This window comes from Schistosoma mansoni, chromosome 7, assembly GCF_000237925.1.
Source record: "Schistosoma mansoni strain Puerto Rico chromosome 7, complete genome".
Taxonomy (NCBI): domain Eukaryota; kingdom Metazoa; phylum Platyhelminthes; class Trematoda; order Strigeidida; family Schistosomatidae; genus Schistosoma; species Schistosoma mansoni.
Window position 1 is genome coordinate 8,617,780 of NC_031501.1, and position 17,808 is coordinate 8,635,587.

The 17,808-nt window shown below is 37.4% G+C and overlaps 1 protein-coding gene across 1 annotated transcript in view; it reads left to right on the plus strand.

Annotated features, from left to right (window-relative positions):
- Positions 1 to 17,808, plus strand: part of Smp_198330 (hypothetical protein) — a gene marked incomplete at both ends in the record, with an annotated part of 57,359 nt that overhangs the window by 22,187 nt on the left and 17,364 nt on the right. Inside the window, 8 exon segments of the mRNA XM_018798773.1 lie at positions 2,307 to 2,465; positions 3,553 to 3,654; positions 4,157 to 4,287; positions 6,425 to 6,493; positions 9,509 to 9,644; positions 10,209 to 10,366; positions 13,800 to 13,923; positions 17,282 to 17,447. Of these exon segments, the coding sequence (XP_018653682.1) occupies positions 2,307 to 2,465; positions 3,553 to 3,654; positions 4,157 to 4,287; positions 6,425 to 6,493; positions 9,509 to 9,644; positions 10,209 to 10,366; positions 13,800 to 13,923; positions 17,282 to 17,447 (1,045 nt within the window).

Sequence of the window (17,808 nt, forward strand, 5' to 3'; positions counted from 1 at the left end):
CACCATTAATTCGAAAGTAGAAGACGTGTAAAAATCTCAAAAATTTAATCAAAGATGTCTTCAAAGTATCACTCACATGTGTTGGATTAATAGAGTAAGAACTGTTATTCCAAACCAATAATGCACATGGGCTCCAGCATCCTGAGGGGACAAATAGTGTATGAACCTATTGTTGGTGACTGACTACCATGGGACTGCATCTCCTATCGTTGCTCCGCTGCCTTGTGGATTAGACCTTAAAATTTCAATATTAATTCATACTTTTTATTGTCTGGTTTCATCTTTTTCACTTTTAATGATACTAATGTTATTTCATCTATTTTGCTACATATGTTATCAAATTTCTGTGGTATATGACAGAAATCTTGGTTGGCACATATTTCTGTCCTACTCCACGTTGATCATGGTTGACTAGAGTATGAATTCGGTCTACTTAGTTTCTTTTGAAGTTATTTGTTTAACTTGTTTTGAGTATTTTGTACATTATATCAAGACTACTTATTATCATATCGTTTAGTTTGAGGAAAAGGTACCTAGAAAATATGCTTTTAATCGATTGATAATGGACTATTGTCGTAGATATTTTTTTATTTGAAATAATAATAAGTTATAAGCTTGAAATTAATGTAATCTATCCGAGAGCCCCCAAATGCCCTGGTACGACCGAGAGTGAGGAGAGTACGCTCACCCTCTCCAAATGCTCTCACATGACCATGCGTATATAGCCTCTGCCAGAGAAGTCCTACTCAATGCCTTCTTGTGGCATTACTGTTGTTTACGAAATTGAGAGAACAAAATGCGAATGTCTGGCGCTTTAACCGGGTAGGTGGACACGGAAAGTTCACCTAGGGGAGTTGGAAAACCCTGATTCCAAACCAATGGTGCACATGGGCTGACTCCAGTATCCTGAAGGAACAAATGGCGTATGAATCAATTGTTGGTCACCTGCTACCATAGGACTGCATCTCCTGACGTTGCTCCACTGCCTTATGGATCAGACCTTTAGGTCAAAGGCTCTGGGTGTGGTCCCCTAAGAAAACCACCTGTTTCAGTTTGGACACCTGGGCAGTATCACAGCCCTCACCGAAATCAAATGAGATTTGTGCGGCGCATATGTATTCGGTGCCACTTTGTACCAATATTTGTGTTTAAATAAATAAATAAATAAAATAATCTATCTGAATACAAGCACCACTACTTTAAAGCGAGTATATAAACTTATCTTGGTTACTAAGTTTCGAATAGTTTGAAGCCATATTGGTCAATACAGACTATCTAATTGGGGTTCACATGGTAACTACAATCAGTAATTGAAGATATTGTGTGACATGGATCAGAATCAGTCACAATAACACAAGTGCATTCACTCGTTATTCTTCTCTAATTAGTGTCTCAGGATTTTTTCATACATACCTTCTCAATAGTTGGTCTTTTTCATTATCATTACTACATGTTTTAGACTCCTTTATTATTTAGCTTGTTTTAGTTTACATCATGCATTGACTTTAACTATGAGCGCCATTAAAAAGAAGCAAGTTCATTAGACAACTGTAACGTTGATCCTCAGTCAAATGGTTGGTATTCACTGCTGAGGAATATTCTATGCTACCTTTACACGTGATGGTTTCATTTATTTATTTATTTAAACACATAAATATTGGTACAAAAAAGCACCAGATAAATATGCGCCTCACAAATCTCATTTGATTTCGGTGAGGGCTGTGATACTGCCCAGGTGCCCAAACTGAAGCAGGTGGTTTTCTTAGAGGGCCACACCCAGAGCCTTCGATCTAAAGGTCTGATTCACAAGGCAGTGGAGCATCTTAAGGAGATGAAGTCCCATGGTAGCCGGTGACCAACGATTGGTTCATACGCCATTTGTTTCCTCAGGATATTGGAGTCAGCCCATGTGCACCATTGGTTTGGAATCAGGGTTTTCCAACTCCCCTAGGTGAACTTTCCGTGTCCACCTACCCGGTTAAAGCACCGGACATTCGCATTTAGTCCTCTCAATTTCGTAAACAACACCCGTGGTGCGAGAAGGCAGTGAGTAGGACTCCCCTGTTAGAGGATATATATTCGCGTGGCCATGTGAGAGAATTTCGAGAGGAAGGGCTGACTCTCCCCACTCTCGGTCGTACCAGGGCATTTGGGGGCTTGGTTTAGATAAAGTCAGTTCGTAATGTAAACAATAGTAAATTCGTTGAAAAACTTTCAATCTATGAAGGTTTATTTAAAATATGTTACATTACCATATATTTCCAATTTTTAACTATTAAATTAAAATCATTTCTACTTTGCATTAGCAAGAAGAATCTGAAAGACGTCATCAAGAATCACTTAGAGAAATAAGTAGAAAAGCTTTTGAAATGTCAATACTAACTCATACTGGTGATGATTCATTGACTGTTCCTGGTATTGAACCTTATCCAGTGCAAAAATGGTGTAAAGCATGTCAAGTAATGGTAAGTTTATTCGGTTATATTCCTTATTGATTTTGTATAATTAAATATGCCATGATTAGTGTCTTGGTGAAACGATAGGTTAGTTGACTTTCAATCAGTAAGTAGCAGGTTCAAACCCTTCTCCATCTACTTCGATTTTGGCAACTGAATAAAATCACTGGCCGTTATCTTTGGCTAACAGTTTTGTTTAATTGCAAAACCCGACTTCTACCTGTTAAGTTGTCTACTTGATTATGGCATATACGGTGTTCGACTATCGGTAATCGAACGCGAAATCCATAGTTGCATATCAAAAGACACAAATAAACCGGAGGATCGGTTATTGAGTAAGTATCAATAATGCACAGAAAAAACAGGGATATTTATAGTTATTGGTATTGGCTATAATACAATTATAATTCAGCCACTCCTCAAGTAGGGAAGTCATAAAATCGTCCAATCATAGTATTTCACGCTGATATTCTAGAGGATTCTATCCGTTTCCGACTGGATGTAATCTCTTGGGCTCCTTTAGTGCCTTTGGAGGCTTCGTCGCATTCTCTGGGAGCCGTCCCGACACTAATAACTGAAAGTATCCGGGGTTCCTGCTTTCAACCGTCGCTGTCTCCTAAGAATGGCACTTTTCTGATGACAGCATGTAAGTATTCTGAAGATCCTTCAGCGCCTGTTCAGGCATAGCAAAAATGGTTGTTATAAACGGGCTACTATCTTGAAATCCCAGCTCCGATTATTTGACCATGTTTTTTGATTATCATCTCAAGTACTTCATTGTTGTGTGTTATTTTGTAAAAGCAAGAAATGAATGATAGGTGTATTTACTTTGTAATACTGCATCACTACTCCTGAGATGCGATCTTATCTTATCTCACTTTCATAGTCTCATCTCCTTGCAAATCAGATTAGCACTTACAAACATATTTCTAGTCGTATGCTGTTCTTGCCTTAAGGTTAGAACCCTGGGCCATAAACCTGTAAATCTCAATTATTGAATGTCATTTAATTTAATCATTAACTTCATTGTTTCACGTCTGTATTGTCGATTAGTGAAGTACTTCTTTATTATGACCATTTTCTGTTTGTCTAATAGATTATATCTGAAGTTCAATTGAAAAGTCATTTGCATGGTAAACGTCATCAAAATGCAATTATGGAAGCTGCACAAAATCGTCCTGTTGGTAGATCTGAATTAGTAAGTTTTATGTATATGTACATATAATATTAGCTTAATGTTTTAAAGAGGCATATTCTAGCAACCATAATGCAGTGATAGTGGTATACTCTAAAAGGTCCAGAAAGAGCTGAGGAAAGTGGCAGTCCATTCTCCTCGAAATACTCTCATATGGCCATGCTCTTTCAACGTCTATCAGAGAATTCCATCCTACTGAAGTATATATACGCAATTAAAACAATTAAAGTGGGTGTTAAACACTTAAACCACTTTGTTGGATATTGGAAGCTCACCAAAGGAACCCGTTTATCCCCAATCTAAATCAACAGAGAACATACGCCATACGATTTTGACACAGTGAATGAAGTATGAACCTGTTTTGGTCACTAGCTACCATGATACTTCATCCCCTGACATTATCCCCATAGTCTTCTAGATTGGACCTCTTAGTCAAAGGCTATTGACTTAATTTACTCCAGATGATTAACTCATAACTTTTTTATATCTTTCAAATTTCATTTAGGAAGCGTTCAATTTATCACATCTTGTTGATGCACCAAATGAATTACCTCACTCTCAACATGATACACAACAGGAACGTTTAAAATTACGTAGAAAACGAGCGAGAAAGTTAAGACAACGAATGAATCAAAGGTTAGTTTGATTGATACTTCTATTAATATGAGCTAAAAGTCTTAGCTCTTTGGAAAATAAGGGTTATTATGATTCCTTTTCTAATCCTTTCATTTATTCCAACGTTCATAGAGTAGTAGTTGCAAGCTATGTAGTACTTTGGATTGAATAACATATGTCTAATCTAAGACAATTTAATTCAGAGCCTATATCTAGTTATGTCATTTAATGTTTTCAACCACCTATTACTATTATCTTTCAGATTATAACTAGTACGTCTGTACTGGCTGACCAGGCTCAGGTCATTTGTCAATGACCTGATGGACTAACGTTATTTTATAATCTGACCACGGTAAATCTTCATCCTTAAATCTGCTGACACAACTAAGAGTGGAGAGTGTACTCTCTCCATTGAAAATACTGTTATATGACTACATGTTTTTAGGCTCTGTTACAATTCCGATACATTTCAAGAACGTTTCTATAAAACCAAATATCCTGTACTATTCTTGTTGGTGGATATACAGTCTTCCTATAAAGGAGGTTGTAGACTAACTGCAGACTAATGGTTTGCACCAACCTAGTTAAAGCCCCCACTCGATATTTTCTTTTCGTCTTCTCAATTTCGTAAACAACTTTCTGGCCACAAGAAGGCAGTGAGTAGTACTTCTCTGACAGTGGCTATATACATGTAAACTTGTGTCAGGATTTGTAGAAGGGGGGATGGACTCTTTTCAACCTCGACTATACCAGGGCATTTGGAGACATCCAGATTTATTGAAGAACTATTATTAAGACTGATCAATCACTTGAATCTACAGGTATTGTACTGAAAATGTTTTAGATATCTCCTTCTATGCCTTGTTCCCAACTTCTCAGAAACCTTCCACTCTTGAACTTTAAAAATTAAACAGAGAGTCGGGAATATCGAGGACATTTTACTATGTAAGTTAGACTATGTGCGCTAAATAATTCTGTTTAGAGAATCATGGGCAGCATTGAAATCATTGGAACTTTAAGAAGGGATGATATATTTAGGAACAATTTAAGTAATTTATTCGTATTGCTCGTTTGAATCTCCCCATTGATGTTTAGTACTCTCATTGATTATTCTCTTTTGTCATGTACGCAACCTGTGCGAATCGCCTCTATATTGCCTTGGGTCACAAGCATTATAAGCAAATATGGATGGCGGCTTGTAATGGAATCTAGGACGCTCGTTACTTTCTACTTTCTATTAGGTATGGAAACTTGGACCGATGCATATATGTGCCTGGTCCTACGTTGTAGCTGACTGACTGACTGACTGTTACTTTCTATTTAGGACTCGTTGACTGGATGTGCCTGTTACATCCCAGAGTTGATGTTTACTCCGGTAATCGAACCGAGTACCGTTTGCCTCAAACAACATCACGTTATCCACTTAACAGCTACTGAGCCCAGACAACCGTTGGGTTGTGCAATGGGTCGAAGTTTAGTATTCTTATTTGTCATGTCTGCCTATAACTCTTGTAACTTACGGGCAATATTGAGGCAATCCTTAGAGGATGCACATATTGCTGAAATAGATTGGTCAGTTGCTGTCCTAAACAGCAATGGGAAAATTCAAACAACCAACACAAAAGAACTAACTTTTTTCAATCATATCATTTTATTTGTTCATTTGCTAGTCGATGAAACATTAGTGTCGATTATTGATCAGTACTAGTAAGGTGTTGGTTCGAGGTAGTCAACAGGGATCCCTGTATCCAGGTTTCGTGCTTCTTGACATTTGCCAACAATGTGTTACAGTATTTGTCGCAGGCGGATTTGACGTTGTATCGACCAGCTTCACAGCCAGAGATGTTACCACAGCTATTTGGAAGATAACTGACTCCTCACAAAACAAGTATTTGTGTTGATTACCTAACCAATAGTAAGCAGTGTAATGTTTTCCTAGTCCTTAGCGCCGATTGAATTCTATCAGTCAAGTTAAAATATAGTCATTAGTCTAAGTGTATCTACATCTCGTACATTATGTTGAGATATATGATGGAGATTGAAAGTAGTCAATAGGGGAAACATGAACGTAAATTAACACTAATCTCTGTTAATCAAAAAAGTCAATTTTTTATTAATCTAAATTTATTGACTTAGATACTGTTTTTATTTCATACAGAGGTTTGCAGTTTTTGAAAGAATTTGAAAGTAACAAGACACCGATTCCTGATTCACCAAACAAGTTACAGTAAGTGATTATTTAAAAGTCGGTTTTCATTGTATATTACTTACTTAATCCTGTTACTCCTCCTAGGGCATTGGCCACCAATCATAAATCTCCAATCAAGTCTATACTGGAGCCCGCTTTCTAATCATTCTCAAGTCTTATTCATTCTTTAAATGTTGTCTTCCGATTCCCGATCCAATGTGTTCTTTGACCCACCTCTTTTCCTTTTGTCGTAAGGATTTCAAATTAGGGCTTGCCTCGTGATGCAGTTTCATAATTTCCTCAGTGTATATCCTATCCTACCTCCATCATTGTTTCCTAATTTCTTCTTCAGCTGGAAACTGGTTTGTTCTATGCCATGATAGTTTGCTGTTAATGATTTCTAGTCAACAACTCACCGTATTCTTTCTATTTGACTTACTACTTTAAACAATCATTCTGAATTTCGCCGTTAATGTAAGGGTGGACTCAAAGACAATTAGTTCCTTTGATAAGTTTAGATAATGAGATAAAAAAAGACGAAGATTATCAGAATTATGTAATATAGTTACGTGATGCTTCTCGAACAATCTGATTACACATATACTTGTTAATAAATACATATACGTATAAAAACTGAAGGTCAAGTAGCTAATTTATTAGAAAGGGAAAGAGAAACCAAAGATAATAATATAAAGTACACAGTGTGAAAACCGCACTGGATAATAAATCAGTATTACCAAAGTCATTCAAGAGGAAATGTGAGTTGTTTTTGAATACATTACTTACTTACGCCTGTTACCCCTCGTGGAGGAGTATAGGCCGCTCACCAGCATTCTCCATCCAACTCTGTCCTGGGCAATCCTTTCCAGTGCTTTCCAGTTGTTATTTATCTTTTTCATATCCGCTTCAATCTCCCGGCGTAATATGTTCTTTAGCCTTCCTCTTTTCCGCTTCCCTTCCGTATTCCAAGTTGGGGATTGCCTCGTGAACACATAAGGGTAGTTTCATTTCTTTTATAACCAGAGGTTCAATAAACTTTAGTGTACACAACAGAACACTTGTATAACACTAAAAAAGGATAATGACTTGATATCAACAGTATGACTAGTCTCAACTAAGTATTTCTCAATGGATGAAGATATTTGTCTATCGTCTGATCGTATTTGACCATTAGAATTCATTTGTTTTTCCAGCCGTTTAGGTATATGTTCAGCTACTTGCAAACCCTGATTTTATTTATTTGAACACATAAATATTGGTACAAAGGGGCACCGAATACATATGTGCCACACACGTCACTTGATTTGTGCGTGCGTTGTGATACTGCCCAGGTCCCCAAACCGAAACAGAGCCTTCGATCTAAAAGTCTGATCCACAAGGCAGTGTAGCAACGTCAGGAGATACAGTCCCATGGTAACCGGTGACTAAGAATAGGTTCATATGCCATTTGTTCCTTCAAGATCCAGGAGACCATGTGCACCATTGGTTTGGAATCAGGGTCAGAATAGAAAGGAGCACAAAACATCACTGACTTTGAAAATTTACCAAAGCTTCGGGTTATTTGTTGTATACTGAAAAAATATATGTATCTTTGTCGCAGTTGTAGCTGTTACTTTCATGCGATCTTCGTGTTTAATTATCATGATGGCCCAGGAGTTATATCAGTTGGAAAGCTTGTCCTTGAAGATTCTTCTTTTATTCTAGGCTTGGTGGCTGAAAAGCATTTAAACCAAAAGCAGAAAGTTTAAGATGTGATGAATAAAATCGAACTGTCGATCATATTGAAATGTGACGACTGTAGAGTATTTTTGATGGATAACCGACGTCACCAAAGATTTTGAAAAGGTTAACATTGAAAATATCATACCTTACTTAACCCAACGAATTTCCATTTCCATCGATAAGATCTGAAACGTGTATAGCTATTAGGTCGAAGCCAACTCCTGAAAAGGTCATTTGTGTTCGACCTCAAACGGTGTGACTATCATTTCTGGACGACCTTTGAGCGACTCTAGAGTGACTTTGGGAAAACTCACCTACTTACTAGGATCAAAAGAGGGTTATAGATTCCTAGGAGGAATCAGGTTTAGAATTTAGGGTTAGATGTTGTGACTAGAAATTTGGAGCTCATGTTTTCATCGCGAACTGACATCATCTACTATGTCAAAAATGCCATTTAGCCTTATAAATAAATGGACTTCTCGCCAATATCCAGGATTCGTTATCTTAAATCTGATTGGTTTGTTCAGAAATTATAGTCACGCCGAAATATCGTTCCATAGTTTGAGTAACCTGCTCATTTATTTTATTTATTTATTTAGACACATAAATATTGATACAAACGGGCACCAGATATATATGTGCCGCACAAATCTCATTCGATTTGTGTGAGGGCTGTGATACTGCCCGGGTACCCAAAACGAGGCGGGTGGTTTTCTTAGGGGGCCACACCCAGAGCCTTTGACCTAAAGGTCTGATCCTCAAGTTAGTGGAGCATCGTGAGGAGATGCAGTTCCATGGTAGCCGGTGATCAACGATTGATCCATACGCCATTTATTCCTTCTGAATACTGGAGCTAGCCCATGTGCACCATTGGTTTGGAATCAGGGTATTCCAACTCCCCTAGGTGTACTTTCCGTGTCCACCAACCAGGTAAGAACGCCGGAGATTCGCTTTTCGTCCTCTCAATTTCGTAAACAACACCTATGGTGCGTGAAGGCATTGAGTAGGACTTCCCTGCCAGAGGCTATATATTCGCGTGGTCATGTGAGAGCATTTGGAGAGGGAGAGCGTACTCTCCTCATTCTCGGCTGTACTAGGGCATTTGGGGGCAATAGGAACGATAACGAGGCGGACATGCATGCATATAGCAAACAATTCTCTTTGAACCTAGCACACAACAATACTGTCATGTACTGTCCAAACCTGCTCATACATCATTAGAGTTCTCATCTAAATCAAATTCAAATTCTCACCACATTATTATGAAAAAAGATGTTATGGCTGAATTTTCTTCTTATTTATTCATCAATTCTATATATTCACCCTATTTAGTCTACTTAAACTAATCAAAAATGCTCGTCGTTTTCTCAATCTTCCTGATACTGGTCCATGGGTAATTACACGAGTTCAAGCTATGGAAAAATGTTTAAATGGTTTATTACGATGTATTTCTAATGATCAATCAAAAGTGAGTTTATTCTGATAAAACTTTCTTTTTTTTTCTGTATTCGCAAATACACAATTTATAATTGATATTAAATGGTTGAAAATAGTTGGCAGGGTACCTTGTCAATTCATAGGTTTCATGCTGAGTAGCATTCGTCAGTCTGGTGTATTTGCAACCTTAAATAAACTTTTATTCCCTGTTGGATTCGACTGCAGGTCATCTATTTACGCGATTTGAGACATTACTTCAGAACTGTTCTAATCACAACTGATCCCCTGTCAAACTGACATATTTACGTTGATTAACCGATAGCAGTAGCGTTTCTCTAGCCTATTGTACTGACTGAATTCTATCGATAAAGTTTCAGTGTACCCACTATTCTAAGTGATTAGACATATTCTGCAATTTGCTGACATGTTAGATAGTTGCTAGTAGTTTGTTTGGATCTCTGAATCTTGCTGTACTGATATAGTATGGCAGCGTGAACTGATGTACATGTTTTTTTTAGGTTCTACATTGCTTATTAAGACTGATTGTTACACAGTACACCTAACAATATGTAATCATTTTATTTTTTTTACACAGACTCATCCCATTTTATCAGATAACGAAAATCAAAGTCAGTCAGTTAATTTATCAGATCAACAAGTTTGTCTCGCTAATGGTTTGTTGTCGATTCTGGTGAATCTGATTGGTTTAATTCGAGAACAGAAGCCCAGTTCAAAACAATTAGTCCCTGAGAAGTAAGTCGGTATCTCCATTGGTATAATTAGGTGAATTAATGTATATAACCCGTTTATCAAGTATAAGTTTACATTTTCAGCTCTAAGATATTTATTTATTTATTTGAACACAAACATTGGTACAAGGAGGCACCAAATAGATATGTGCCACAGTTCGTCATTTGATTTGTGTGAGGGCTGGAATATCATCCGGGTGCTCAAACTGAAGCAGGTTGTTATCATAGATGTTCACTCACAGAGTTTTGACCTAAAGGTCTGATTCACAAGACAGTAGAGCAACGTCAGGAGATGCAATGCCATGGTATCAGGTGACCAACAATAAGTTCATACACCATTTTTCCCTAAGTATCCTGAAGCCCATGTGCACCATAGGTGTCTTCGAATCATTGCATGCACTTTGTAAAATGATGAAGTAGGCAAAGGTTGTAAATGGTTTGATAAGATAGTGAATCTTCATCAGCTGGGATGGTTAAAATACATGTGTTACATATGCCTAACTCGAGGATAGACGCTTGCTAGCGCAGGACTAGACCAGAAGAAATTTGGAGTCAGCCAAACCAAAATGTGCCATCATTTTGTAGAGTCATCAACTTCTAATTTGAGCCATGTTGTTAGATGCAGACTACCTGGTTAGAGTCCTTGGGATAACCACGACCAGTGTTTAAATACTTCAGATGACGTAGCTCGTTATTTTTCACAGTTGTGCAGATGCATTCACTCTTCATCTTCCTCTGAATATAGAATTCCGGTATCCTTTCATGCATCATTTTCTCTTCTGTCTTTTTTTAAACGAAATTCCTAAGGCCCTCACTATCATTGCTACTACATTATTTCGATTTCATCGCGGTGATCAGGTATGATAACTTGGAGAAAAGCTTATCTGCGTCAGGTTCTAGTTTTTTTCATACACTTTATTTCTTAATCTTATGTTTTCCATTTTGAAGTAGGTCCTCAATTATTATTTTTCGCTTACATTTAATACTGTTTATTTCTACTCTGCTTTTTACCTTGTTAGTATTCCGTTTCCACCACTGTAAAATGATAGTCCTTGAATTTTAAAGACATCTGGATAGGCTGCGGGGTTCTGACCCTATGTGTTTCCGAAACATTACCTGGATATTGTGAAATAATGGAGTGAACAATTTTGAAGTTAGGCATAGGTTACAAAATAAAGATAGGATGTTTGTGAATAATGATTCATACCACAGAGGCTGTTATTGGTGTTTTGGACTTAACTGGCTGGGCTAGGCGGAAGCAGGATCGATCAGCACTCTAGACTGCTCGTACGGTTTCGTGTGTCACTGTTCCAATCGATAATTCGCTGCTCTCTGATTGGCGGTTTTATCACGTTATACATTAACTAGGCATCCACTCGGCCACAAGATATAACAGTTCGTCAACTGAGGTAGTTGAATATTACATATGATCAACCACTACCTACCTCAATATTTAAAATATTGTCTGATGTAGGCATAGGTTAGATAAAGATGGTAGAGTTTGTCAAATCTAAAGGTAACATCAAGTTTTCAAGTTATCTGTTACGTCTTCTACTTGATTTCGGCAGAATACGGTACACAACTAAAAGCACTCAAACGTGTAGAACCCCTACAGTCGCAAATCAAAAGACGGAAAAAGCAGGGGAAAGTGATTATTAAGTAAAAATCAGAAATGTACGAAAAACATCATTATAATTCAACTAATCCACAAGTAGGGATGTTATATAATTGTCCAACCATAGCGTCATCCCAGGTTAACATTCTAGATGATTCTATTAGGTTCCAATTGAAGGGAATCTCTTTGACTCTTCTTCATGCTTTTCGAAGCCGTTTCAATATTATCGACTGTTGATCTTGATATATGTTAGTTAAAGTTCACATGATAACCTCGATCATTAATACATAAATGGTTTGAATAATTTTTTCTGGTTAGCGTTTTTTTAGCGAGTTGGTTTTCTACGGGATGGGGTCGCTAACCCGATGCTCAACCCTCCTCCTTTAGCCGGGATTGGGACCGGCAGTAGCCCCCAGAGGAGCTACAGGCGGAGTTATCATTAATACATACATTACTAATTTTCCCTTTAAGTTCTTAAGTTTCAACATTATTTTTATACTTTGATATTCCTCAAATTTGTCTTTCCAGTCAATAAATACTACGATTATTTCTATCCTTCCACTATATACCTTTTTTTATTTTATCTCCATTGTTCTAACATTATATTACAACTCTCTCTCTAAACTAATTATGACTGATTGGCTTACTTATCTTGTGTTAATATTGTTATGCCTTTTACCCCTATTAGTCATCGTCAATCAGAACACTGACTTCTATGACCTCGTCCTTGTGCTAAACCAATGATGCGGTAACCAGCATGAACAGCCTCGTGTCAACTCTGAATCTTTATTGGTTCTTCTCGCTTAACCCTGTCCGTTTGAGTCTAGGATACAAACATCAACCTCCGCCACATGAATTGTATATATTTCGGACATACTTGGTTTATATACAAGCAAATCAGACTACATCATACCATAAAATGAAAAACAATAAATATACAAGATCAAGCCAAATGCCCTGGTATGGCCGAGAGTGGGGAGAGTCCACTCTCCCTATTGAAATGCTCTCATATGGCCACGCGTATATAGCCTCTGCCAGGGAATTCCTACTCACTGCCTTCTTGCACCACCGGTGTTGTTTACGAAATTGAGAGGATAAAAAGCGAATGTCCGACAGGAGCTTTAACCGGGTTGGTGAACACGTAAAGTCCACCTAGAGGAGTCGGAATACCCTGATTCCAACCAATGATGCACATTGGCTGACTCCAGTATCCTGAGGGAACAAATGGCGTATGAATCAATCGTTGGTCACCGGCTACCATGGAACTGCATCTCCTGACGTTGCTTCACTGCCTTGTGGATCAGACCTTTAGGTCAAAGACTCCGGGTTTGGTCCACCAAGAAAACCACCTGCTTCAGTTTGGGCACCTGGGCATTATCATAGCCCTCACCGAAATCAAATGAGATTTGTGCCGCGCATATATATATAAATCTGGTGCCTCTTTGTACCAATATTTATATGTTTAAATAAATAAAATAAGTAATCAAGATCAATCCAAAAAGTGGTTGTGATTATGAGAGACTGTTACTAATAAATTGAGAATAACTTAAGTATAGTAAACGGTATTACAGTAGTCAATAGGTCAATTGAAAGGAATACAAATACACATATAGGCTAGTTACTTGATAGTTGCACAATAAGAATATATATGTATCATAACAGTTCGTAAGTAGATCCTACCATTTACTTATCCTTCGTTCGGATATAACAAGTAAAATGATATATGTTCATCTGTGTCAAGTTCAGATCTTCATTTTCACCATGATCTCGTCTATTTACTTTGTTTGTTTTCTGCTTTTTTTTACATTTTATATTCTAATAGAACATATAGAATAGCTTGTTGTCTACTTCAAACAATATGCACTTCAAATATTGCTGCTTCTATTCATATGTTATTATCAAATAATGTTTCAATACTTGTCGATTGTTTAGTTATACAATTCACCGTAAGATTTTTTTAGATTCTTTGTTTGTTTTTCGTTTCATTAACACTTATATATGTACACATTGTTCATCATAGCTCTACATTCCAGGGGTTAATTGTTCATACATGAGAGTCGAAGATCCTGGATTCGAGTCCTACGTATGGGAACATGAACGAGTACTGCTAAAGAGTTCCATACTAGAATGAAACGGTCGTTTAGTTCTTCCAGGTCTTCAGTAGTGCTCTTGCTCAAAGGTTTAGAAAGGCAGTATGGAAAACTTTTAATGAAACCAGACTAAATACCGTGTTCTACAACTATAACTATAACTAGAACCAATAATGAGGGTTGACTATCTGAATTCGCCACTACCATATGTATTTGCTAATTTAACTGCTCCTCTGGAGCCAGTTATATAAGGTGTGCAAAGTAGTTTGTTAGCTCTTTTCATATATTATGCAACGTAGCGACACTCTAATTTGTCGAATAATTACTTTTCTTATTATAGTTCTCTTTCTTCCAATTATTCAAGATTATTTCATAATCAATGTGTCATTATATAATTGTTACGTACCCGACCGTTGCTGCCACCTTGACGTGGTGGTCGGGCTTGCCTATCGTGATGAACCAATCGAGCTATATTGGCTGCAACAATCGTTCCTCAAGGTCCTACCATGCCAGACAGGTTGGTTGAAGAGCGGTAAGACTAAAAGCAGCAAACCCAAGGTCCGAAGACCAAGTCGTACTGCTGACTGTACAGAGGTGTGACAACAGTAAGGTGTTTCCTTCAGACAACCAGCATAACAGCGATGCTGCCTTCCCACAAGGAGGGATGGGGTTAGAAAAGGTCGACCCTAAAAATACACACCTCGCCCTATCCCACAGATATCCGTCTGCGACGGTAAGTTCCCAACAAGTATGGAGCTAACATAAATATCACCCACAAACAGGTCGTGTGTGACCGGCCTCAAGCAGTTGTTCCTTGGGCACTGCGGTCACGCTCTCAGGTCATTAAGACCACTTCTAACCCAATTTCCTTTTCAGGTACCTCTAGAAGAACCCTTCCACGGTGTAGGCAACCGGGAAGTGATAACTGCCTTCATACCTCTAACAGAATTCAAGAATTGTTACGTAACATAACTACTCAATGAGTATTATTTCATCGTTGTAAATCATAATTATATATATTATCAGTATAGGGACTTGTGATGATTGTTGTATTTTCACAATTGAACTCACGAGTCAATTTAAGCTAGCCCACCACTGAAAACCTGGAAGAACTGAGTGACCGTTTCATCCTAGTATGGGACTCCTCAATGGTGAACATCTATGATCCCATATGCGGGACTTGAACCTCAGGATCTTCAGTCTCGCGCTCCAACACTCAACCTCTGGAGTGTACAGCCATGATGAAAAACTAATTGAAAAGAAATTTCTTCACTCGATTCGTTCTTTTTTAAATCTATATCTGTTTAAGACTTTTTTGCCTAGGATAGAGTTCGATGGAAACTCCTGATAAGGGACGCCTTATGCACTTCCACGAGAGGTATCAGGTGTAAATGAGTTTGAAAGTACAATTTGTATATTTCGGTTTAAGCAGTTAATTGTATAGTGTTGTGTCTATCCTCAAATTGAGTAGATAAACATTATATTTAACCATGATAAATGTACCGTTATCTCAACAATTTCATTAGCTTGAAATCCAAATAGAATGAAACACGTATTGTAGATCATATATTGTTTTTGTTTCCTATAAACTCCGTAACCTAAACACGAACACAAATAATACTCAAGTACTCATACAAGTTATTGATGAATGTAACAGAATGACAGATTCATTCCTAGAGATGTTTGAAATGATAGTGTTTGACTATGAATACAGTATCGTTTTGAAAATGTAAATGTGATTTAAATCTTTTAAATCCTGATGGTTTCAGAAAGGATCAATTGAAATAAGTTGATTTTGATAAGTTTGAAATGTCAGCGTTGTATTCACTAGCTAAACAAATAATATGCTTTTACTTACTTACTTACGCCTGTTACTCCCAATGGAGCATAGGCCGCCGACCAGCATTCTCCAGCCCACTCTGTCCTGGGCCTTCCTATCCAGTTTTATCCAACTTTTGTTCATTCTTCTCATGTCTGTCTCCATTTGTCGACGTAATGTGTTCTTTGTTCTTCCTCTCCTCCACTGACACTAATGATTCCATTTGAGGGCTTGCCTTGTGACGCAGTTAGGTGATTTCCTCAATGTGTGTCTTATCCACTCCCAGCGCCTCTTCCTGATTACTTTCTGGTTTGTTGTCTCCCACAGTAGAATGTTGCTGATAGTGTCTGACCAACGAATCCGAAGTAGACAACTGTTAATGAACATTTGTATCTTCTGGATGATGGCTTTCGTAGTTCTCCACGTCTCCACCCCATACAGTAGAACTGTCTTGACTTTCGTATTGAAAATTCTGATCTTGGTGTTGGTTGACAATTGTTTTGAGTTCCAGATGTTATTCAGTTGTACATATGCTGCTCTCGCTTTGCCGATCCGCGCCTCCACATCTGCCTCAGATCCGCTGTGTTCATCGATGATGCTGCTCAAATATGTAAAGGTTTTCACATACTCCAAAGCTTCTTCATCAAGTTTAATTTGATTGGTGCATGCTGTATTATATCGAACATGCTATTTTTCTATGGAAAATAAACTGTCTTAATTTCAATAGAATTATTCTTGGAGATGTGAATAAGATTGATATCTTTCATTCTATCTTGTTGACATAAAATGCTTGATCTAAAGTTGGTCTTTTTCGCTATTACGTCATCCTTGAAGTTCTGTGTACACAGTAGCAAGTGCCCTGGTAAGGCTGTGGGTGGAACAGTTCACTCTTGCTTTCAAGTGTTGGTCGTTTATAACCTCTATCATGAAATTCTTACTTGCTGCCTTCATGTGATTGGTGATATGTTTTTTCCAAAATGTGAGGACGAAAATCGAACGTGCATCACTTTAACCTGGTTAATGGTTATGGATTGTTTTAAAAAGTCACAAAACCCTGATTTCGAACCAAATAGCATATATGGGATCTATAATCCTGTGGTGAAGAATGGCATCCGAACTCATTTTGTCATTAAGCACCTTGGGAGTAAATCTCCTAATGTTTCTCCACTACCGTGTAGATTGAATCTATGAGTAAAGGACTCGGAAGTTAGTTCCCCTAAAGAAACTGTAGTGAACAGAGCACGGATGGGGGATAATCGAATGTATTTGAGCATATAATTACAGAACGTCTCACTAAATTCTGATAACCATACAGTAATCAGTTAATTTGCTAACTATCAATCAATTGCAGAGATCTATTTTCATTCTTAATTCCTTTTTTATTACTATTTATAGTTATCTATTCCAAATAATCGACATACTATTCACTGTAATCCATGTTCACCAATAACAGATCAGAAATCGTCATCAACATTCATTGAACAATGCAGTCAAGATTCATCAGTTTCTAATTATTCTTGTACATTGGATTTATTAAATTGTTTAACTAATCTATTAAATGGTTTCTACAAATTAAACTATTATTCTACTGAATTCAATACTACTACTAATAATCATAATATTAGTAGTCGTAGTAGTAGTAGTATATCAGGTGGAATAAATGGATTTACCGCAACAACAACGACAACACCTTCATCATCGACAACATCATTAACCTCAGTGATAACAACCAAAACTCTATTTGATGATGATGATTACCATGAACAACAACAACATGTTAGAATTGATTCACAACGACTTCAAGTAATATTTCAGTTTGATAAATATTAATATTAAATAGAAGTGTAGTTAATGATGTATAGAAATATAATGTACTTAAGCAGAGATGGATAGTGGCTAGCAGTGGAATCCAGTTTGACGCG